Source organism: Nilaparvata lugens, chromosome 10 (assembly GCF_014356525.2).
Source record: "Nilaparvata lugens isolate BPH chromosome 10, ASM1435652v1, whole genome shotgun sequence".
NCBI classification, from domain to species: domain Eukaryota; kingdom Metazoa; phylum Arthropoda; class Insecta; order Hemiptera; family Delphacidae; genus Nilaparvata; species Nilaparvata lugens.
In genome coordinates, this window is record NC_052513.1 from 11,370,651 (window position 1) to 11,397,019 (window position 26,369).

Below are 26,369 nucleotides of genomic sequence, written 5' to 3' on the forward strand. Positions count from 1 at the left end.
CATTAATACATGCAACAAAACGACAAAATACAACAATATGAAAGCAGCCTAGCTGTCTCAATACAAATTGCCAAGTCCGGAGTGATACAATATAGACTAATGAATATACTTACGATTTCAGCTGTAAGATCATATTGTCAACTGAACAAGGTTCAGCTCATGAAACTCTTATTTTTCTCATTCTTGTTAGATACCCTACCAGACTAACATAGATCTGCACATCATTGCTGATAAATAAAACTTTACTTTGTAATGATTATTAATAAATTTACTATTGACCATTGTTGGCCATTTATTTGTTGTTATATTATAGAAGATACATAGCAAATGAGATCAAATTTCCATTATAAATGTGGTCTTAATAGTGGATCAAATTGTTTCCTACAATTTTAGGTCAAATTGATAATTTTTGAACCAATATTGACCGAGCTTGAGTCAATTTCCCATCTTTCCAGAGGGTCTTCTTTGCTTGGACAGACTATGCCTATTTCACTGAATTTGATCCAAGGTCAAATTCAGGATCATGGTGATTAATGGGTGAATAAATGAAACGACATTGCCATTTTATTCATTATTATTTTATATTCTAGCTCTAGAATGGATAGATTCTATTTCAATGTTTACTAATTCACATAGCAGAGATTGAAACATAATAGATACTACTCTATTTTCACAAGAGTATATATTGTTGATTTTTATTAGTATTCTACCTACCATATTTTAATCTTTAAACAAGACATCATCAAGTGTTTCTCGTGGACTGAAATTTCCAATATTTTAAACTACTGTAGCTTCAAATAATAATTAATGCATTTAATCTTCCATCAAGGCATTTTCTAATTCCATCAAGGCAGTTCAATAATTCTGAAATACAGTTCAAGCAGTCAACTTTGAAAATAATTATGATTCCCGCTTTTGAAAACAATACTGAAAATGTAGTACCAAATGTCACCACATAAGTAGGTTAGTCTTGACCGTCCTGACATCTACCAGAAAATATCGGAATGTCAACTGTCATGGCTGTCGAAGGAGTACCACTCATCAAGAAGGCATTGATGTTTTGCGCACCATAAACTATGCCACGAGAGCGCAGCACAGTAGTTGGGTCTAGTGGTAGGTTGGGTCAGATGTCAATTGGGTCAGATGGTTTTGTGATGTTTATAATATTGGGGCAAATGGTATATTGGGTCAGATGTCTATTGGGTCAAGTGGTTTCGCGGCTTTTCTCGATTTAAAAAATTGGGTCAAGTGGTAGGTTGGGTCAAATGGGAATTGGGTCAGTTGGTATGCACCCAACTAAACACATTCAGATCAAATTGGGTTACCTGCAATTATATTGATTATAGACTGGTGACCCCCTGGTTTGAAGAACTAGCTCAAGAACTGTTGTATTGTTATCTCTGAGACCCGCAGCTTTTAATATTATAAAGAGTTGATGACAATTATGAAAACAGCTGAATATCTCTCTTACAAGAATAATTTAAAAGACGGTTTTTATAGTGGATCCTATATGAACTCCCTGTCAATACTCTGGAACAGGGCTCTCCAACCTATGGCCCACGTGCCACATCTGGCCCGCTTATGGATTTTGTCCAACCCGCCGAGAGTTATTGCAACAGATTTTTTAAAGTATATATTTATACACATTTTTGACAACAATTGTGAGTTCAGTAGTCTTCTCTTACTAGCCACTCCATTTCTTAATAAGTGTAGAATTAGCTGTAAACAAGCAGCGATCAACCATTGTGAGCTATTAGCAAATGGTCTGCGAGGACTGTACATGTCCCTGTTTTAACGCTACAAAGAAGGTAAACCTACTTTCATTTAAAAGTTCTCTCCCAGAAAAAGACATTAAAAATATAAAAAACCATGCTCGAGCTAAGTTTTCTCTTTTTTAGATCTACCTTCAAGTGTGAGCAGACATTTTTCAAATACTTTCTTGTCTGATGAACTTTTGAAATCAATTTCAATGATCAAAACCACAAAGTTTGATCTCAAATGGGCGGACAATTCAAGTGGAAAACAAATTCTCACTAAAAATGAGTACCTATTCTCTTTTAGCATGGTAACTTTTTGCAAATTCATGCATTGTCAAGTTTTCTTATGAGCTTTTTACACTCGATAAATTAGACTGTATTGAAATGAAATTAATTGGTTTGTTTCTTCCTACTTAAAACTTCTCATATTATATAATAATTGTGCACCCTCCAAATCCCCCGTCGTGTGTGTCCCCACAAGTCAAATTCCATCCTTGTTATTGGCCCTCTAGGCCTCCCAAGAATTAACAATGTGGCCCTTGGATGAAAAAAGTTGGAGACCCCTGCTCTGGAGCATTGTTCCTGGGTAAGAAATAACATCTAAATATATCATATTTAAACTGTCCGGAAGTCTAGTAAGATCTCAACTTACTAGAGTTGAGTCTCTTCTCGATCTGAGTCGCGTGAGTATGAGTTGAGCCTAGAACCATTGGTTTTACAAAAAAATTAACAAAGAGAAACTCCTGTGGAAAAACATTGTGAAACCTCTGTCTTGCCAATGCCTTCTATAGAAGGTAGCAGATACAGGTTCATTGATGTAATATAAACTGTTCATAATTATTAATTACATAAATTTTATTTTTTTTATTACTTCATAACGAATTTACATAATTAAGATGAAATATTTTGTTAATCAGTTATTAATTCTACAATGTTGAAAGACGATCTGGCAACATAGCAGAGTGAGAAAGAGAAAGCAATATTCACTTTGTTGAATTGAAGACAAGGATAGCAATATCATTGCTAATTAAACATTGCCATTATAACGTGGACCTCACTGTAGTAGTTCTAGCTTGTCATAGGGGTGTAGTGATGCAATTTATCATTGTCGCTGTTCGAGCTTGACACGAATAATTCTAAAAATATTCCAATATGGATCAAAATTTTCCAAGCTGAATCTAGATTCATTCCATGAATATTATTCCATTATAACTTAATAATTTGATAATGAATTGAAAAAAAAAATAGTTTGGGAATATCAAAACATGGATCCTCTTTGCCGGAAAGTTTCTTAAAATCAGCTGTTGGTCAATAACACATTTGAACACTTTCTAATTCTAACCTTGTTTTAGCTATCAATTCAATATCAACACACACGCACAGACGTAACTATTTTGAGTCTTCATCTTCAATGTATTTTAATTAAATTTATTAGATGGAGTTTAAAAATCATATATTGAATGTCCCATTCCTACTAAAATAGTTTGTGAAGGTATTATCAATTCTTCACTTTGACTTGTAACCAATTTGACTTGCACCAACTTTGTTACTAACTTGGTAAGTTAAATTCAACACTTGAATCTTGTAACCTAAGTCTGTTTTTGGTTTTTTTTAAAGCGATATTGTTTATTATCGTAGTAGCTCAAAGCTCGAAATGGGGCTGCATATTTAAGATTCTGTATATCGATGTTCACCAATATTAATTGCAAGTTTTCACTCAATTTGGTTCAAGGTTACTGTGTGTAACCCTGTCCTTTATTTTTACAAAGTCACAATAACACTTGTTTTTTCCCACTATTTAACAATTCAGTAGTTTACTCTTACTCAAGTTACTCCTTTAAGAGCATTAAATTAATCGAGAATTCATATATAATGTCCTACAAAATCTAATTATTTTTTAAAAAAATTTGAATGTTTTGTTTTTCTTCAATAAGCTATTATAATGATTTATTCAAAGGCAAGTCAGATCTTGAGGAGACCAGCTTGAGCTTTAGATTAAGCTTTTGAATAACATGCCTGTTTTCTCACTTGAAAAAATAAAAACAGTGCTTTTTGAACTATGATTTACCTGTCTATATCCTCAAGGATTAATACTTATAGATTAGTTAATTATCGAATAGCCCTTAAGGAATCAATTACTTCACTACCGGTACTCTTTTCATAGATTCTGACATTGTTAAAAAATCTTTGATTTTGGTGGCATCCAGTTGAAAAATTGAACTTTATTTAGTTGTGTCTTTTGCTTTCTTATAAAATTATTAAGGAAAATTTTAATTCAAGCTATCTATATATTGAGTCAATTGTTTTTATAATAATGAAGCCATAGGTCATGAGTTAGTACTTCAGGAGGTACTTGAAGGAGTTCTAGGTCATGGAGTTAGCAAAGACTCTATGAAGGAATGTGATTTCTCCCTTGTGCTGAAAAATTTATATATTTGACAATCATGTCAATAATTATAATAGACAATCAATCAACAATTTTAATAATGATATAATATTTAAACTATGTATTCCTAATTTTTCTCAAATAACTTATTTCAATGATAATGTCACCGATTCTTGTCTGTGATAAGAGATTCTTGTGGTATTAAGAGTTCCCATATCAGTCCACGCTATAATATAGTATGATTAGGGTTTTCAATTATTTCTATCATGCTAGGAAAGAGTATCTCACCTTTAGCTATTTACTTATTATTGTAATGCATAACGTTATTCATTATGTCAACCATTTTGAAGGACATGTTACTTTTCCGCTTCAATATCATATAAAGTAATATTGAAAACTATTTTGGATGGTTCCCTTCTTCAGGTCAATAAAATAATTGCTCATATTTCAGTACAAAATAAGAATCTTTATGACTTCTCAATTTTCCAACCTACAGTACTTATTACATTTTCTACGCAGACTACTTGAATTGATATCCGATAGCCTATATCAGGATATCTCCTATTCTCTGATTTTACATAGTAGTACTACACGTACTGTTGCTGTTGTTTAAATTTTGTAAGAAGATTATTTATTAATGAAGACTATGCAAATCTTAGAAAAATTCAAATTCTACTTGAAAATTCTCAGTTGCTCATTGTAATATTTTTAATTTATACATTTGAAAAATATATAATTACTGTAAAAATGTATAATGTTTTAATAACAAGTAATTCATTTCCCTGTTCCTCACGAATTATTTTTTCATCTTTCCCATCGTTTCTCACGTTATCAGGCATATTGATACTTAAATTTCGTTTTTTCAAATTTTTACAAAATGTAATCCACATTATATTTCATGTTTTCATATTTTTTATTGAACATGATACCGTATAGAGTTTTCCATAAATAACACAAGATTTGAATTATTGTTTAAATCATCATTTACTTCACATCATTTTTACAATATTTTTCATTACATTGAAAAGTGCATTGTAATTAACCGCAGGATATGCACTTTCAATTGTGAAAATAAAAATTTCACGTAAATGATTATATAATTATAATTTCAAATCTAGCTTTATGGGACATTCTATATTTCATAACCTTATCTATGTATCAACAATGATTTCCCAATGTTCTCTGCAACAAGAAATCTGTTATTTTAACTCCATTTGGTAAACTTCTTCCTATTAACCCTTCCTGATTCATCAAACCAGGGTTTTACAATTACAACTCAATAAAACTATTGTTTTCAACTTTTCCTCATGTATTGTCTATTAATACAGTAACTTCAATATTTTATTGTTTATTTCTCCGTGCAGTTGGCAATGACTGCAGTAACCGGATAGCCTCAGTAGTTGGTAGACGTGACGGAATTCCCCACTCCGCGTGCACTAACTCAGCCGCTTAGCCCCGCTCTTTTCAATTGAAAGTTTCCTTCTGTTTACAGTACGGACAGTACAGTACACGAGTTCAGTCAGTTTAGTCCTTCGGTTCTGCCGGAGCATTAGTTGTTGAGTCTGTGCGGTCGTAGAGCGTTCTGTGTCGTTTACTTTCACTAGTTTCTGATCGAAGAGTGTTTACCTTGAGGCTGCTGCAGCTTGCTTCCATTTTTTATGCTTTCTAGTAGTTACGTGCTCTCTTGTTAGTGCGACTGCTGTAGAGTTGCGTCATCCGTGAACGGGGAATCTCCTGCAGGTAAATTTCGTTTACCTGTTCAGTATGGCATGTAAAACTTGGAATGCTAGTTTGGAACACTGAAGTCTCATGTAGCTAACAGGAAATGTATTCAAATTTAGTGCTGGCAAGTTTGTGGTGACTATTCAATTCAAATGGGAGTAGAAGATATTTGAGAGGTTTTTAAATTAAAATTTCAAATTTTTTGAGAAAGTTTGTTGAATCCTATTTCTTATCTAGTATAAGTCATCTGAATGGGTTGAAAATGGAAATTTTAAAATTTAGTGGGAGGCTTCTAGAGAAAGTTTGGTTACTCCTAAATTCCCTACTTAATCAGGTTGAAAATCCCATTTACTATAAAAACACTTGAAACACTTCAAAGTAAAGTGGAAAAATTATAGAGTTCGAGGTTATTTAAAATTAATTATTTTAAAGTAGGTAAATAATAATTCTAAATAAATATTATTATCTAAGATAAATCCACATTATTTTAAATGAAGTATAAACATTATAGTGAGAGAAATTTGGTGATTCTCTCCCTATTCAATCCTTACTTTTATTGGTTATTGGGGTTGACTGATTTTCCCTTCTCCTGTGTCATTCGCTTCAGTTTAATTTTTTCAATAACTATAAATTTGCCATTTAGTCTTCAGACTGATGTGTATTTGTTCTTACTTAAAATATTAGTAAGTAAACTAAATAAATGAATATATTGTTATGCTTTCAATATAAGAGTAACAGTTAAGGGTAATTACACCTCAAGTTATGGGTAGCATGTTCCCTAGTTAGTATCAATGACCTTCTCTCAACTCTGTGAATGGCTTGAATTTTAGTAAACTAAATTCAATGTAAATTATAACATCATATTTATCATTATTAGAAAACAACTAACAACCATGTAATCATCATAATTATTATTATATCAGATTTGAACTATTATCATTTTAATTATCAACATTTTAAATTCTCAATTTTCATGGTAAATCATTAAGTTGTATTCAAAAAGATTCATTAGAATATGCGGCTTGTGATTAAGTAGTTGACTATCAAATCAACTTTAAATAGGTTTCCTAAGTCCTCATGTTTAGTTTCATCATGATTAATATCGCTCAAAACTTGATGTTGGTCGCCAATGACTTTTTCTTCTTTTTAATCATCATGGTTTTAGTTTTGTAGCACCTGGTAATGATTAGTTATCATTCAGATCATGAGTCCTGGTTTTGTGCAAGGGTGATGGAATATTGATTGACGGTAAGATTCATGGATTGAGTTCCAAGGGAGTTCCTGACCACTGAAAATATGTGTTCGACCACCGGCCACCCGTCCAACAGCAGTATCAGATGCTTGTTACTTTTTATTCTATGTGAGGAACAGTGAGGCTGATCACCTGTATGGGTCTTCTTTTCTTATCAATAAATCCCACAACATTAGAAATGACATAGTTTACAATACCAATTGGTAAAGTTTTCACCAATTTCATCAAAGTCCTATTCTCATCAATAATCAACTTCAAATTTGAAGAATGAATATAATTTTCTCAATTATAATAAGAAAAATAATAATTTATTATTAAAAATGAATCCTAAAGATTCAAGGAATAAGGACGGCAAAATATCGTCTCCAGAAGCTGCAAAGCTCCATGTAGAATAAGCTCCAAATGTAATAAGTTTCAGAATTATTTTCTGTTTAATGGTGTAGCTCTAAAGGTTCATCTCGTAAAATATTCAAGTGTGATGGGCAATAAAGTCCACATATGGAACTTCCACGCGCTTAATGTATTGTTGTCGCTACAGTTGATAAGTTTTCAGATTTATGAAACAAAGTTTGTAAGATTGAATAGATTTTTGAGAAAGATTTATGCAAGTAAGCAAATATATTTTGCGGTACCGAAAGAAACGTTTACGCCCGAGCCGTAGGCGAGGGCGGAATGGTTTCTTGAGTGCAGCAGAGGAACTTTGCGCACGTATTTCACATTAAGTTTTTCCTACAGTTACCATTGAATATGAAAAGTGGGTAATTATGGGTAAAATTGCCTGAAATCCATCAAATGTTTTTCTGTGTAATTTTATTATTGATAAAAACCTTAATCCTAAAATCCTAAAGTCCTCGTTGTCCTTGGTTATAATATATAATGAATAATAATTAGCGCGTTGTGCTTCGTTGCACCTCTGCTCACTATAGCAGCCACAGCAGTCACTGTTACCAACTTCATTTTGATTTTGCTGCACTGTTGCTCCATATAACCTACTAAGTATTTTGCGTTGCCATGTTGCAAATCTGGAGTGCAGAAAAATTTTTCCCGCACTAGAGCGGAAAAGTGATTCTTTGCGTTCTGTAATCAGTGCAGCAATGGCCACTTTTCAACGTAACTGTAGGAAAATAATGTTTTGTGTCATACATCTAAAGCTAGAGTTTAGTTTTGTAACGTTTGATAGCTTGAGTATTCGGTGCATCCCAGTGTTCATTCTCTTGAGGAAATGTTGGTGACAGTTTTGTATGACATTTTGTTATTTGTCAACATTTTGGATGAACAAACACCGGGTCAAGAGCCTCCAGATTGCCATGTTATTGATGACAAAGCTCTCTTAATAAGGAGCTATTTGAATTCTAGACGAAATCCAGGTCAGGCTCACTATTGAACGGTGAAACCCTTTATCCAATTTTATAATCTTCAAAAGAGGTTGAAAAGCTCGATGAAATTATGTAATGCAATGGAAATTCATGAATCAATCTAAATAGTGTATTTTAAGTAACTAAAATGCAAATATTAATACGTTTCATGTGGTAATCCTTGACGATTGTAATCATACTCTTTTATCAAATGCTACTTTCATGTACAACCGTATCAACTGTACGGTACATTATTCTTACACATTCTAGTTCATGCGTAGGTTATGAGGTGACATCCAAAGCCAGGAATCAAACCTGTTGAGAACCATAGTATAAAAGTATTTTGTGATAACATTGATGCTCTTACTCATAGATTTCAATGTATTATCAGAGACAAACGAATATCCTTATAAAAGAAAGTATTCTTTTCTCTATAATATAATGAAGATTCCGGAATAATAACCCCTAACAAACGTATGGGAAGATAGTAGAAGATCTCACTAATTCTCTCCAATGAAGAAAGAATAAAACATCATATGAATTCTTTGTACAGAAAGAGAATCATTTTGATACTGTACTATAAATTCAGGAGGATTCCTTTTTCCAATATAGTGAATAATCCGCCCAACCCTCCTGTTTATTGTCTCCTTATTAAAAATTATAAAAATCATATTTTGGTCCTTTGACCAGTTTTGACTGAACCGACTAAAGGATTTCCTTCTGTGATTTCAAAACCACTGTGAATTAAAACAAACGTTTTCCAACATATATATTTTCTCCCAATCCTCCTATGTATTATAAATTTTGAAAATAATATTTTGGTCCTTTGATCAGCTCTGACTGAATACCGAACTGACTAAAGTTCTCCTTCCGTGACTAATGTGGAACAACCGTTTTGCCTTGACGAAATCGAAAGGCATCCTCAGACTGACATACCTACAAAACGCTTGCTATTAGCCACTTAGCGTGAGTTGAAATTTTTTATTCAAAATTATATACCGAAGAAAAATTTATTATAGGTTTCTGTTGAGTGAACAGTAAAAATAAGCATGGATCTATCCATTCCACAACTCTCTAAATAATACTGATAAATTGCGATTCAAGTCCTTGAATCCAGCCAGTGTCAGTTGAGGTCATATTCCATCCTTTCAAATAATATTGTGAGCATTGTTCTACTACAGTATTGAACACGGTAGTATTCCTTCAAAAGGTCCTTATATTCCTTATAATCATCATTCTTTCATGTTTTTCACGCCTAAACACGACTAGGGTGTACTTGCACTGTCGACGAAGGTATTGTATCAACCATGACTTGAGTTTAGCCTTAACCCAATTCCACCTATGCTCAATACATTTCCAACCTTGCACAAAATAATAATCTGTTCAAAATGCGTTGCTGAAATTATTTTGATTCAAAGAATCTGATTCTTTAGAAGATAGAAGTAAGTAGAATATTGCAATTATTCAGCACTTGCTGTTAAATCAGAATAATTCATTTGGAATTTCTTTGTATAATCCAGCTATCTTGGCTAAGTTAGGCACAAGTTGTATTACCTTAAATAATTTTATTTTTTCTTACTTTTAAATTATTAACTCCCTTATGATTTATTATTAATTAATGAATCTAATATCATGATGTTGTAATCATAACATACAAGTCAATTCGACTTATCGTTATTGTTATGTATTTTTTCTGTTTTTGTATTTACATTCTATTTATCTTGAAGAATGTCCAATCCAGGTAGTATTTATTCAAAAAGTCCTTATATTCCTTTTAATCATCATCCTTTCAAGTTTTCCACGCCTAAACACGAGTTTATTTATTTAAACACGACGAATATATTATTAACTGCGGTTATTCCAAGTGAATTAACGGTCCACTCTGGTAGTATTTCCGAAGAAAAATAACTGAAAAAACGTGAAAATACATTGAATAACAAGAGTCCATGAGTACGCTCTTTGCCACCTTTTTATCCTAGGCTATTTCATTTGAGTAAAAATTAACAATCCCTATTATAATTAATCACAACTTCTATTCCGAAAATAATTATAGTACTTTTTTATCTTCTTCTAGAAATGATTATTCAAATAATGCGACAAATATATACTAGATTAGAACTGTTCATTCTGTACATAAACATAAACGTTTGTGAAATTAATATATTTGCATTTATTTTTATAACTATAAAGACAATAACATTAATAACCCAGTTGCTTTAAAAATATAAGAATTTCAATAAATGAAAGTTGAATTCCAGAAGGGGTTAGACAAGTCATGTAGAGCAAACAACTCCTTACAGCCAAGTAAGGGACTTTTCTTCAAGTTTTCAGCGTAATGTACTGTAAGAAAGTATGATTTGACTCACTACATTGAATCAGGCTTACGTGTCTTGAGCCTTGTAGGCATAGCGGTCTGATGTGCGTGTGAGGGTGTGTGTGTGTGTGTGGTGTGTGTGTGTGTGAGTGTTGATGATTGCAGTCCTGAGAGAAGCCAGTTGCAAGAATTGAATAGACGGTGTCCTTCCACTTTTCCCCTCACAACTCGGAATGACCTCGCTCATTCTTCTGGCTTCAGGCTTCTTACTTCTTAGTGGGCCCCATCTAGTCAGGTCCCACTGATGAAACAACACTCTATTCCAGTTCTGTGTTCTAAATACCGGCAGAGCAATTAGTAAAGTTCGTTATCTATAATGTCCTCCTGGGCTTGTAAAATATGAACTATGCAGGTGCACACTACTTTGTTGTGGCATCTAGCCGAATCTCTGATGACGAAACGTATTCTGTCAAAAATTGTGACATGATTTAATTTGTGGAGTGATTACAGTATAGTGGCTGGCCTTTACACTGTGAGAAAATATCTAATAATTAAAATGAAATGACTTGTTAGCAAATATTGCCTCTAAATTTTGCAAGCTGTTAATTCCCTCTTCTAATCTTGTAATTCAATTTTTTCTCTATAGAGAAATCTCTGTAGATCTGTAGTTGTACTTTAGCCCATATTTTCCATAAAAATGGCCAATTTCTATATTCAAAGCTGTGTATCTCGGTAACCCGATATGATAAAAAATAGTACTTGGTCTTGAATTGTACAGCGGAATCCTCTCTTTCATATGAAGTTAATTATTTTTGTAGAAATGTATTCTTGAAGTAAGATTCGTTCGCTTCAAAAAATCAAGAAATTAACGATATTTCCCTCATTTTCACAGTCTCGGCAGTTCTTGATTAGAATTATACTTTCACATGATATGTCATTTTTCACCATTACTTTAATACACCAAGTTGTATAAGTTGTATTGAGTGGAGGTAGAGAGTTTCCAGAATTTCAAAAATAACTTGAAAAATACCCTTTTTTAATCTGAAACTCCAAAATCGGAAATCGTAGAATCCTGCATGACTACTCAATTTATTGAAAATTTTATCGTCTTTAATTTTGTAGTGAAGGATTTTCTAGTAAAACCTTAGATTTTTGAAATAGAATTGAAAAATTGAAAAAAGTCTGAAAATTTGGGTGTTTTTAGGGGTGAATCGTGTCAGAAAATTTCAGATTTGAATTCAGCGCCCCAAAATAAACATAGTAAACTGACGAAAAAATTCTTTCGGGAATGTTTCCTGAAAAATTACCATTTGACTGGACTAGATTATACAATTAGAAACTTGAGATTTTCAAGTAGGCTACCGTAGTGATTTAAATTAAAATCAGGTTAAAATTTTTAAAAAATGCTATTTAAAAACTATGCTGAAAACAAGATATGGTTCATTATTTCAACTTACATCTAACTTGCTAGATATTTATGTTGTAAAATGTATTCTCACCTTGAACAACCTCTCATCAGCCTTAGAAACCTGATTGTATTGACCACCTCCATTCAGATTGCTTTGATTTATGACCTGCTTGATCTTTCAATCATGATTTCACAACCAAAACACAAAAAATGGAGCAGATCGTTGATCTGTGATTATCTTTAAACCACATCTCTCAGGTTATCGCTAATTATAATTCCAACTTCAAAGTGTTTTCATGCTGAACTGAAAGGGTCAAGAACACCCACCATCTGGACCTGCTCCTATTTTGTACGCATTTCTCAAATTATCAATAATTTCTATCATATGCCAGAATCAATATTGTCGTTCGTTATTAGTGGTTGAATGAAAGAGAAAAGGGTGCGACGGATAAACACAGGCAGCAAAGAGTGATGAAAGGATAAAGATCCGGAGAATGGAGCAAGATTCCGAGTAGGTGCGGTACAGCTGTGGCCTCGAGTCATATGGCTAGATTCACTCCACACTGTCAGCATTTCTTTTAAATAACACCAACGCTTTCCATTCTACCAATGCTGACAATTTTAAGTGAATATCTGTAAAGCTCCTTTCACTAAATCAACTCTCACGGTGTTCTGGTTGTTGTTGGTATTCACAAATTCACCTCCTCAACGTTATGAAACCTTGAAGTCGACGACCAAGTGTATTAAGCAAGATAAGCTCCGTATTTGAAACTGCTGAGAATATGTAGGATTTCTTCAAGTATAAGTACGTGGGATCCGGTTATCCATAACTCTCGAATGATTGAGGATTTGTCAACCCTGTAGATTTATTCTAGAATCGAGATGAGCTTAGATTTGAGTGATTTCGTTGAACAATGTTCTTGGTGTCTTATAATATGCAGTGAAGTTACAAGTCAGATTTAATTTATCTGAAGATTTTCCTCGTTGTATTTTATTGCAAATTTTTCAGATCATAAATTTAAAATTTTGTTGTGTAATCATATTCTAATCAACGTTCTTCATTCTCTCAATGTTTCCTATATTAGTCACAATTATGTTTTTTTTATAAACTACGACGAATCAATGTTGTAAAGGAAAATAAGGTTTTTATCGAAAGGTTCTGGTATTATAAATATTTTTCTATAAGTAGGAAAAGATTCAGTCCCTTCATGATTGAATATTGCACACGGAAAGCAAATGAATTAATTTATGGAGGAAACAACTTACTTTATACATTCCATTCGAGATGAAACAAAATAAAAAAATTCTTTTTAGGCGGAGTTAGGACTTCAAGTCCTCTCTACCACTCAACCTCGGTTGATGGACAAATCCTTCCCAGTTTCCAATTAGCATTCATTTTTATTTTCTCACCTCATACAGCTTTATAAAATGAACAGTGTGGACAAACCAATTATATGTATTTCTTAGTTTCCAATCTACACGTAAATTTTATCGATAGAGTTTTTCAATGGCTTTGAATTTAAAAGAGTTTTTTAAAGTTTAATGAGTTTAGGAGTCTTCTACAAGTCTATTTTTTAAACACAGACTAAAAAACTGCAGTTTATTCCATAATAATGTTCTTACGTTTTATTCCTTACTGGAGAGAACGCTTTAAAAAAGTTTTTTAGAAACTATTTTGGTCCTGTGACCTTGTCTCAATGCTTCTTAACTCTCACTTCTAAACCGCAAAGTTTCGGCAAGTACATAAGCAATTGTATATTATGTTTTTTGTTTACCCTGCTAGCTCTCTCCGCTCTACCACTGTGCTCTGCTCTGTATCAGAAAGTACACCTTCATTGTCTTTCTTATTGACGCTATTCAATATCTCTCCATGTACAATGAAATGCATGTTCGAAATATGTACAATATCATTCCCTCCATGTAAATTGTTTGTTCCATTACTGACGATGACTTACTAAATTGGACCTCTCACTGATAGGTGATTCACCCAGTGTGAATATAATAGAATAAAATACTTCTATTCTCAGTGGATACATCTTGTGAAAATACTACTTGATACTTGGATGGGTTGACACAATACATAGATTTTACTTGAATTAATGAATTACTTGAAAAAATATACTTAACAAAATAAATACTCCAGGATATAAAACCTCTCTGTGACTTACAAAGTTAATTGCAATTTTCAATCGATATAGAATTCATACGGATATTATCAATGCACTATTCATAATCTAATTGGTATTCGACACTGAGTATTTCCAATTACATAAGCACATTTTTCTATTACAATTACAGTTTAAAAGTCTGTAGTTTGTCTTATTTATTAGGCTTACATGGTCCAGGTTCAAATTTTTGAAAGTGAAAGTTAGCTTTCATTTTTTCATAGTCTATACTGTTTAGTCGGTAATTAGCTTCAAAGTGAGATTCCATAACTCACACACAGTTTTCCTGTTATATGTCACGAACTAATTGGTCCATGACCAGATAATTACTATTTTACTTTTTGATACCATACGCCAAACCTTCTATATACGAATGTGCCTAGAATACATACCTAGTATTCCATGTTCCTTGCTATGAAGTTGATATTGAATAAAAAAAGTAAAACTAATGAGTTCGTTATGACCCATGGAGTGATCCGTGGTCTAGTGGATAGAGTGCCTGCGTAGCAGCATGGAGATCCCGGGTTCAAACCCTCTTAATACCAAAAGTTTTTTAACCGGATCACTCCCGTGTTATCGGATGGGCACGTTAAACTGTCGGTCCCGGCTGAAGTATGACAGTCGTAAGGCCCATTGACGGCTTAAATTATATATTCAGGCGGTGGGACCTTCCCGCAAGGGACTCCCCACCAACAAAAGCCATACGAATTTACTTTACTTTATGGCCCAAGTAGTAAATTTAATATACTTATAGATTAAATTCTTTCAAGATTTCTTGTTTTATATATCTCTCTAACAAATGTATAATTTTTAATCAATGAACTTCTCATTAGTTAGAGTTCGTACCAATAAAATACTGGCATAACTTATCTGTTTGTAAATATAGAATTCTTTAGTTTCATAATTCACATAAAATACACTAGTCCTTCTTGATACAAGTTTTATACTAGAAAATTCATTGGTGAACTATATTTTAGAATGAATTATATATTCTTGTCTAAATAGCTGTAACATTATTTTGATAACTTGTCTTAATCTTGAAAAGTAGATGAACCGTTTGGTGGCATCAGATATAAACTTTTATGAACACTTTCATTAAACTTTTTCCAACGTCTGAACATTCCCTTCAGTTTCTTGATTTTTCATGTTTCTCCATATTGTTCTACTTCCTTGATTCGCCTAGCTTATTGTTCTCAATTCTTAAGTTCAAGTTGGTTTCTCTTCTTCATTCTTGAGCTGCTAATCTGGTTTACAGTGTCATCTTGATGTGACCATACAAAGAAATTCTCTCTTCTTACATAACGCTCTGACGTGAACCGTCTTGTTCAAAACGTCTCCATCTTGTTCTTGTTGTTCTTCTGTAATATTTTCTCCTCACTATTACTATTGACGAATAAAGTCCCCAGTCTCTGTTGGATTAAAACTACATTTCACCCATAATTTTTTTCTTGTTATAAACAGCAATATTCCACTTTATTGTTTCTTATATTATTTTTGGTTTTCCTCATGTATTTTTTACAAAACTTTACTCCTACTTACAATTGCACACATCAAACAGACTAATTGTCCAGACAGGTAGTACCGATATATTCTTATAGTGATATGACGTATGTAATGTGATGTGTTTTTACATGTATTTCAATAAAACTAATTCATTTGAATCCTTCTCCTACTCCTTCTCTTTCTTCTATTTTATTCTATATGTACACGGAAAACCTAAGTTTTTCTAATCAATGCATTCAACTATACTATCCTTCATTTTTCCCTCGTATTGAACCGTTTTAATGAATGCATGATAATTAATCCATTGATTAAACATTCAGGTTAGTCTGTTCTTGAAATGGCAATGATCTAGCTTGTTAAAAATAACACAGTTTTCAATTAGTTGTGTTTAGTAGGTCTTATTATGTCTGCTTCTTATCATGAATTACTTGCTCACTGACCTTGTGCTATCTTTTATCTATTTTCATGCTCTAGACCTCAAACAATTAACAAGTACTTGTACAACAAGTATGTGAAACAAGTTTATGAAATCAATATGTCTGCTGGATAGAATGGAATATCATAGTTGCAGTGGCTGCATTCCAAGAGTCATCGAGCTCTGATCTCAGTTGCTCATCCACAAGAAATCCGGTTTGAAGACGTTAAATTTCACTTCCCGTCTGAAATGCATTTGGTTTCCGAACCACCAGTCGTTTGACCGCTTCCTACTTCCCACTCGGCTAACAACTAATTTAAAATCATGCTGTAATCGTAATCGGTGACAAATTGTTTCTTTGCTGATGGAAAATTACGAGATGCAGGCTGGCAGGTGGAAGGCACTTAATCCGATTCCATGTAATAGCATTATTTGTTTCACCATATAATATTGGGGTATAAGAGAAGGAGGAGGAGGACATGAAGAAATTTTGAGATTTTGATGATGATGTTGAAGGAAAAGTTGAGGAAGAAGATAATTTGTATCATGGATAAAAAAATGAAGAAATATAAGATCTCAGGAAAAGGTACATTTTTACATTGAGATGAACCATGAGAAATATTCTCAAAAGTATTATTTATTCATCTATTAAGACATACACGTATTATTTAAAATGATTGGAATATAAACCCCAGACTTTATCCTAACTGTTATTACAATATTTTTAGAAAAATGTTGAGTAATTCTGGTACACTTTTCCTTATACTGCCCCTATTTCCTTCATTCTTATCTATAATTCTTACGATTTCTACGATCGCATGGTTTTTTAGATATTCATTATGCTATGAAATGATTTGTTAATATCCTGTGTCACAGTGTTTTCAAAATACTCATCACAATCCAGTGGAGCTGTAAATCATCTTTTGATCGAAGAGTGTCTTATATTCCTCTCAACTGCTCAGCTAGCCTTTCCTAGTATGCATAAATTACATCCTCCAAACAAGTTTACGGATTCTATGAAATTTTGTAACTTGTAGGATAAGGAGATTAACAATCTTTGCTTACGTTGGTGGATTATTTGTTGGAAAATGGAAGTAAATACATTCTAATTCAACGATACTTTACAGTACATAAAGGATAATTACACGGATTTTAAATAAAAATGAAGTGGCCGACACTATAAAACGTTGAAATGACTTCATTCCCGTAACAATAATTTATATGAGATTTGATATATAGTGAGGCCCACGTTATAATGGCAGTGATAAAGGATAGGAGAATAGCGATACCGATTCTTTGCATCAATTAATTATATTTTCCTACACTTTCGTTGAAAAGTGACCATTGCTGCACTGATTACAGAACGCAAAGAATCACTTTTCCGCTCTAGTGCGGGAAAAATTTTTCTGCACTCCAGATTTGCAACATGGCAACGCAAAATACTTAGTAGGTTATATGGAGCAACAGCAAGGCCGTACCCAGGGGGGGTCACAGGGGTTGGAACCCCCCCCCGAAATTTTCCCAAAAATAAAAATTTTCAAGTACATAGGAACTAAATTACCCAAGTATTATTTGATTATTTTCATAGGTAAATAAAGAAGAGTTCGAAGTTCAAAACAATTTCTAGTAAAAAGTATGTAGAAAATATTCTGTGTTTATTGTACATTTAACATAGTGAATCTGCTTCAAACCTTAGAGGAACATGTTTTTTCGGGACCAAGTTTTGCGTATTTCGTCACATACCTTGAAATTTAGCTGCAGGTCTGGAAACGGTTTTATTCAATTCCTTAGTTCATTTTACATAAAGTACACTAAATTTTACATCTTAATTAACAGCCAACAAATACCCGTAGGGCTTCGTTTCAGCAGGGGCAAAGAAATTCAGACGAAATCTTCCACTCTGTATAACTTGGTAACCAAGCATTTTCGGACCTATCTTAATTAGTACTTTTTTTCTTCTATGTAAGGAATCACGCTCTGACTTATGGGCACCTTTTTTCAGAACACTCTGTATACGTTATTATGAACATTAAAACAGAAAAAGAATTTTTTTGAGGACAGTGTTTAAAACTCTTGTCATGGATCCAAAACAGTAACACAATTTTCTTAAATGCATAAAATAAATAGGTTTTTCATTTTTCAAACATCACAGATACACACTTATAACCTTAGCATATTGTTACTGGCTATCTCGACTGGGTAGCCTACTTGTTATGTGGCTAGTACATAAACAAGTAGTCAAAATCACTAGTGTACATTGGAGGGATGGCGCATGGAGGGTATTGTAGAAATCTTAAACGTTGAAATCTTAAAGAATAGGTTTTACCATACCGTACCTCAAATTAAAAGTATGATGAACACAAGTGATCGTTATTACATAAAAATGTAGTTGAGAGAGATAACCATGTAACAATGTATGAATTATCAAATTTTTATCCGTGAAGGTCAAAAAGAAAATAAAAGTATTTCCCTGACTTCGTTTTGTCAATAAAAACATAATGGTTGGGAAAATGGTTATTTGACAATTTTTGACCGAGCGAAGTGAGGTCTAAGATTCAAGTCGACGGTTTGGCATTTCTCTTATATGTTTAAATGTTTATATGTTGCGCATTTACGGCAAAACGCGGTGATAGATTTTCATGAAATTTGCAAGTATGTTCCTTTTTAAATTTCGGGTCGACGTATATACAAGGTTTTTGGAAATTTTGCATTTCAAGGATAATATAAAAGGAAAAAGGAGCCTCCTTCATACGCCAATATTACCGTGAAAATCAGACTATAGAATAATTATTCATCATAAATCAGCTGTCTAGTGGACTATAATACAACCCGTTCAAAAACATCGAACATCTTGAAAATGTATCTTTCCATCAACGTTAGTAGACAGTTGTCTACTAACTTTGTCTTTCCATAGCTGAGGCCATGATTCTAGTTCAGAGTTTGGAGTTAATGATAGAGAACATTTTTTTCTACATTTTTCTTTTTTAATCTGATGATCAAAATTGCAACAAATATTATTGAAAAGAAATTGATTCCTAAAATCATGAAAAGTGAGAAATGAAGTTTGTAGGAAATCAGCATTATGTTAGTTTATTTTGTTAATTTCAACACACCGATTTTTCGCCAACACGACAACACAGAATGTTCTCTGATGGGTTGATGGAATTGGCGTATCGACGACAGCCAGACCTGACAACAGCGCTAACACTCACATTCCGGGACGACACATCACGGTACGATAGGACAGAAAGCTCTATATTTATTTAGGATTTTTTCTAGACATTTCAAATTGATAAATTATTTATTATTTTTTGAGAAAACATAACAGGTCAATGTAACTTACTGAGCGCGAGGTCTACTGTTCACAGAACTACTAGTTGAAAGGTTTTATTGGGCCCTCCGGACCCCGCCTAGTATCACAACCCCCCCCCGAAATTTTTTTCTGGGTACGGCCTTGCTGCAACAGTGCAGCAAAATCAAAATGAAGTTGGTAACAGTGACTGCTGTGGCTGCTATAGTGAGCAGAGGTGCAACCAAGCACAACGCGCTAATTATTAAGTAGATATTATAATGGAGGACAACGAGGACTTTAGGATTTTAGGATTAAGGTTTTTATCAATAATAAAATTACACAGAAAAACATTTGATGCATTTCAGGCAATTTTACCATAATTACCCACTTTTCATATTCAATGGTAACTGTAGGAAAAACTTAATGTGAAATACGTGCGCAAAGTTCCTCTGCTGCACTCAAGAACCATTCCGCAAACCATTCCATTCTTTCGGTGCAGCAAACTGTAACTTTGCGCACTACTTGCACAAATAACTATTCTACACTGGCAAAAACATAATTGGCATCGTTGTGGACCTAGAAAAGGATAGTACCACCGGCTTTGTCGAATGATAGATAAGGATAGCAAAACCAAAGTCATTATAACGTGGACCTCACTATAGAAGTGGAAATTCTTTATTCTTTATTGTACAATAAGTACATGATAGGGAGACAAAAGATAAGGTAAAAAAATCTGGTGTGGTGCACTCACACAACTTTCCTTGCCGTTATGAAAATTGATCAAGTGACGCTAGTGTTCCCGCGCATCTCATGTCTACTTTTCTAAGATCTGAGCCAGCTGGTGACAGTTGATAGAGCTTATCAATGAATTTTCTAGGTATGAATTTGATCAAAATCGTTGGAGCCGTTTTCGAGAAAATCACGAAAAACCCTGTTTTTGACAACATTTTCGCCATTTTAGCCGCCATCTTGAATTGCATTTGATCGAAAATGTTCGTGTCGGATCCTTATAGTGTAAGGACCTTAAGTTCCAAATTTCAAGTCATTCCGTTAATTGGGAGATGAGATATCGTGTACACAGACGCACATACACTCATACACACACACACACACACACACACACACACACACACACACACACACACATACACATACACATACATACAGACCAATACCCAAAAACCACTTTTTTGGACCCAGGGGACCTTGAAACTTACAGAAATTTAGAAATTGGGGTACCTTAATTTTTACGGAAAGCAATACTTTCCTTACCTATGGTAATAGGGAAAGGAAAGTAATATATAGTTAGAAATTGAAGAGGATTATGATAGGTCCTCCAATAAATTTGTAATAGTAATTATTGTATAATATTAAATGAGTTGAAAAATTAGAATGTAGAAGTATAATTGTAAAAATATAGGGTAATCGAGAAAATAGATGGAAATGAGGTCGATAAATGAAATAAAGGTTGGGATAACACATTATGGATAAAAAGATTTTGTGGTAGATAATATAGAGGAAGTTTTCAGCTGACAAAGGGAAGTCTTCCTCTCCCTGAAGCCTTTCAAAAGACGCAGTAAAGTCAAAGACTTACAAGTAATGTTTAACGATTGAATATTTTATTCCTGACGGTTTGGCAGCTATATTTCTTGACGTTTTTTCCTTTCAAACACATTTTGTAAACATGTAGTCTTCCTTGGTGACGGGACGGGTCTATTCATAATTCATTACACATACATTATTCAGGTGATTTTCGATTCTATGCGTTGCTAATGCTGAGTTGAGCTTATTTTGAATTTGGCTTGACCTCCATGTGTGACCTTATTTTGTACTGTCTTGAAATTATCAATCTTGAATCAAGTCTCTTTACAATCCAAATGGCTGATTGAAATGTTGTTAACTTTGAATACAGTATTGAAGTTTTAAATCTGTTTCAGACTGAATTGAAAAGGAGAAACTATACAGAGATATTTCCCTAAACATTGTTCATGACATTTTACCATCAAGATTTTATTATTGGCATCATCGATAATCAAATTATTTTGCAAATTTCTTCAATAATTAAAGTACAAAAAAATGTGTAAAGTTTTGAAATTAGAGAAAAGTTCGCTCTTGAGTCACAAAATCTCAAACTATTCACTCTATCTCATCATTTTTCCATCGCTTTTCCATGGCAAAGAGAGAAAATATTTCCGCTTTTATTGTGACATTGATGCGTGCTTATTCTCCAATCTTATGATTTGTATGGTATGCTCTCTTTCACATGTTACATGTTTGAATGAAGCTCAAAGCGGAATCCACAAATTTTCCTGATTATTTAAATTTTTCTTTGATCTCTATTTTGTATATTAAATAGAGATGTTCTGTAGAGATACAGTTGTCGGAATATTCTCCTGTAATGTTTGGTATTCTGCTCCTCTACAACATATAGAAATAGTTTCCTCGTTATTTGCAATTTTAAGGATGTATCAAACTAGGGATGTATCCTATGTAAAGTCCAAGGACGAAGCTGGAACACTCAACTGATTATACTATCCTTTCATTTTCTCACTCGCTGGCAAGATATGATCGCTTTTAAATATCTCTATAAAAATATTCTCCTTGAACCTGTTTCCTTGGAATTAAGTCTTGGAACGTTTTCAATGTTATTTCCTTGCCAGGATTTAATATGCGAATGATGAATATGACCAGACCATTGAAAGCCCAGCCATTGTGTTTCTCTCCTGTTATTGTTGAGAATTAAGGAAAGAATCGTGATCGTTCCAGTGAATGAACTTCTTTCAATAGAATACTTCAGAGAAGCTCTTGAAGTTAAACGGAAACTGATGCTTCTTGAAAAGATTTCTCGTTTTGATGAGTGTTCTGGAAATTTGCAATAATTTTTAGATGAACTAATGAATTAGAATATTGATTACGTAAGACATTGAATAGGCCTACATTTTAGACATGTTTTACATAAAATTGAATACAGTAATGCATTTCTCGAAATTTGCTAGGACTTATAATCCACATGAACCTTGATAGGCTGATTGATTTTCACAATGTATTTTATAAAATTTATGAATGGAGATGAAACACTAAACTTGGAAAACGTATCAATTCTTGAGGTTAATATAAACTTGAGCTTGAGGTTAAAATCAGTTCACTAACTAGTCACTGCAATAAAAGTAAGCGATAGGTCTTAAGGTCATATCCATTTTGTGTAGAGCCAGGAAGGCTTGCATTATCTTCTAGTAAGTGTCTGCTTCTCTATTACTACTACTACCCACTTACATTACCTCGACTAGCCTACTATACCAACTTGCCAGTAGTCAATAATAGATTGACAATTATTACCCTCAACTTGAAGGTTCTTTCAATTTAAGAGTATTGAACCTCGAAATTTGGCAATTTAGACTTTAACAGTGTTCTAAGTGCAAAAGTTTGACATTTTTCCATCTTAAAATCGGAATTAACTACTTTTCACCCAAAAATAGAAAATACCTAAAAATAGTAAGATTGTAAACCTTGATTGTATGAAAATTTCTTACTCTATTATTTGTTGTGTTTGTTATTTGTCTTCGAACCATGATAATCCGATTAGAAATTTAGCCAAGTGGTCATCTATTAAATTTCCTGTTCAGACGATAATTAGACATCTTGCCCAATATGTAGACCCCCAGGCCCCCCAAAGTGTAGTCCAATCCACCTTAAAGTAAATTGAACGAATTATGGTTGTTATTTATATTTTTTTCAAGTTATATTTATATTCTATTATTTTCTCGTATATATTCTATTACTAGAAAGCGAGCCTCCCAAAAAAAGGATCTCTTTACTAGAAAAGAGAACCCAAGCGCAAAGCGCCATATGCAGCCGCCTTATTCAATAAACAATTGAATCCCTAGCAGTAAGAATTTCGTTTTTTGAAAATCTAGCACCATCATTCATTTTCACTTATTTCACATTTTGACCGAAATAACGTATTTTTTATGTATAAAACGTGCACATAAAAGAGAATGTTAACCTTTGAATGTTTACTTTAAATAGAACAGCGAATAAAAAAATAAACAACGAAAAATCGGTGATACAAAAACCTAACCTCAAAAACTTCTGCTCTAAGCCTTGCGGTGTGATGCAACAACAATGTATGACGATATGGGTACCAATGTGTACACATGTGTACGTTCTACCGTTAGCGGCAAGCATAAGAGGGCAGGAGAAATGTTATGAAATATTGCTTGTGGATGTTTAGTGTGCGCTGTAAGCATGTGGTTAGAGAGAGATTATCGGAATCACTCGTGATCAAAACTCCGAAGACTAATGTGGGTAAAATGAATTCAAAGTTCCTGTAAGAATAAAGCGTTTGTGATGAAAACCCCCAATAGCAATTGAATATAATGTGTATCACACAATGTAATGTATAAAATTTATGAATGGAGATCAAACACTAAACTTGGAAAACGTATCAATTCTTGAGGTTAATATAAACTTGAGCTTGAGGTTAAAATCAGTTCACTAACTAGTCACTGCAATAAAAGTAAGCGATAGGTCTTAAGGTCATATCCATTTTGTGTAGAGCCAGGAAGGCTTGCATTATCTTCTAGTAAGTGTCTGCTTCTCTATTACTACTACTACCCACTTACATTACCTCGACTAGCCTACTATACCAACTTGCCAGTAGTCAATAATAGATTGACAATTATTACCCTCAACTTGAAGGTTCTTTCAATTTAAGAGTATTGAACCTCGAAATTTGGCAATTTAGACTTTAACAGTGTTCTAAGTGCAAAAGTTTGACATTTTTCCATCTTAAAATCGGAATTAACTACTTTTCACCCAAAAATAGAAAATACCTAAAAATAGTAAGATTGTAAACCTTGATTGTATGAAAATTTCTTACTCTATTATTTGTTGTGTTTGTTATTTGTCTTCGAACCATGATAATCCGATTAGAAATTTAGCCAAGTGGTCATCTATTAAATTTCCTGTTCAGACGATAATTAGACATCTTGCCCAATATGTAGACCCCCAGGCCCCCCAAAGGCCCATAATGTAGTCCAATCCACCTTAAAGTAAATTGAACGAATTATGGTTGTTATTTATATTTTTTTCAAGTTATATTTATATTCTATTATTTTCTCGTATATATTCTATTACTAGAAAGCGAGCCTCCCAAAAAAAGGTTCTCTTTACTAGAAAAGAGAATGCAGCCGCCTTATTCAATAAACAATTGAATCCCTAGCAGTAAGAATTTCGTTTTTTGAAAATCTAGCACCATCATTCATTTTCACTTATTTCACATTTTGACCGAAATAACGTATTTTTTTATGTATAAAACGTGCACATAAAAGAGAATGTTAACCTTTGAATGTTTACTTTAAATAGAACAGCGAATAAAAAAATAAACAACGAAAAATCGGTGATACAAAAACCTAACCTCAAAAACTTCTGCTCTAAGCCTTGCGGTGTGATGCAACAACAATGTATGACGATATGGGTACCAATGTGTACACATGTGTACGTTCTACCGTTAGCGGCAAGCATAAGAGGGCAGGAGAAATGTTATGAAATATTGCTTGTGGATGTTTAGTGTGCGCTGTAAGCATGTGGTTAGAGAGAGATTATCGGAATCACTCGTGATCAAAACTCCGAAGATTAATGTAGGTAAAATGAATTCAAAGTCCCTGTAAGAATAAAGCGTTTGTGATGAAAACCCCCAATAGCAATTGAATATAATGTGTATCACACAATGTAATGTATATCATGCATGTCCTACCAGCCTCATAAGGATAACGTTTTATATTGAGTAATAATTATTTGATGAGCACCTTATAGGCTACTATTCTAGAGCACCAATAACGATGACGATTTTGGTTTGTGTTGACAGGAACGATGTGTCCACTATGGCCGGTTCACACGATCATCATGTACCTGCTGGTGCTGTTGCCGCTGTGGCTGCTGTCGTGCAGCATCATGCACGTGTCTGCATCCAAGCTGACGGTCGACTTCATCCCGACCGACAACATCCAGCTGCCGATGTCGGAGACGGCGCCGCTCACCGTCATCTACCAATCGAGCGATTTCACGCCGGACGACAAGCAGCGTGGCAACTTCTATCTGCTAAGTGATAGGCCTGGCGTCGTTTCCGTGCCTGCCAAGGATGTGTTCATCAACACGCACCAGATTAACAATATGACGTTCATGTCGGTGTTCAATGTCAGCGCCAATTTTCTTGGCTACGCCAGCGTCAAAGCCGTCTTCGAAAAGGATTCAGGTGAGTCGTTGATGTTCAATGTCACAAATAAATTTACAACTTTGATAATTCATGAAAAAATATACAAGGTGTCCCACAAAATGTGTAACACTTTCAATAGTTTGCTATTGATTTAATTCATTTCATATGTACTTTTATTATCAATAATCTGTGTTTTTCGTTTGTATTGGATTGTAAACTGCAGTGTGTATTTCAAAAATGTAAAAGTGACTCATAACCTACATTTGGACTGTTGAATAAAATTATAATTGTAACCGTTTTGGGCTCGAGCCTGCGGTACTTTTCTGGAAGTTGTGTTAGATGATTGAATAAATAAATGAATGATAAATAATTAAACAGCCGAAGACCATAGATTCTACATGAAATTTGCAACAATAATGGCCAGTAAATTTTTTTATATCAACCTTAGTTTTCGAGGTTTTTCGATATTTTTTAAAAACGTCAATAACTAGAAAACTATCATTCAAGCTCTAATTCTAAGGATATGTTTGGAAAGAAAAAACTTCTGGAAAACGATCAGCCAAAATCTAATTCTATGGTTGGAAAG

The 26,369-nt window shown here is 33.5% G+C and overlaps 1 protein-coding gene across 2 annotated transcripts in view; it reads left to right on the forward strand.

Annotated features, from left to right (window-relative positions):
• Positions 1 to 3,080: 3,080 nt before the first annotated feature.
• LOC111043270 (sodium/bile acid cotransporter 5) overlaps positions 3,081 to 26,369 on the forward strand; it is a 43,918-nt gene continuing 20,629 nt past the window's right edge. Inside the window, exons 1-2 of one of the 2 annotated variants that reach the window (XM_039436280.1) lie at positions 3,081 to 3,314; positions 25,436 to 25,822. In XM_039436280.1, coding sequence (XP_039292214.1) covers positions 25,441 to 25,822 — 382 coding nt within the window. In that variant the 5' untranslated portion in view covers positions 3,081 to 3,314; positions 25,436 to 25,440. Of the gene's footprint in view, positions 3,315 to 5,605; positions 5,884 to 25,435; positions 25,823 to 26,369 lie in introns of those variants that run through there. The other variant, XM_039436279.1, reaches the window with a different exon arrangement.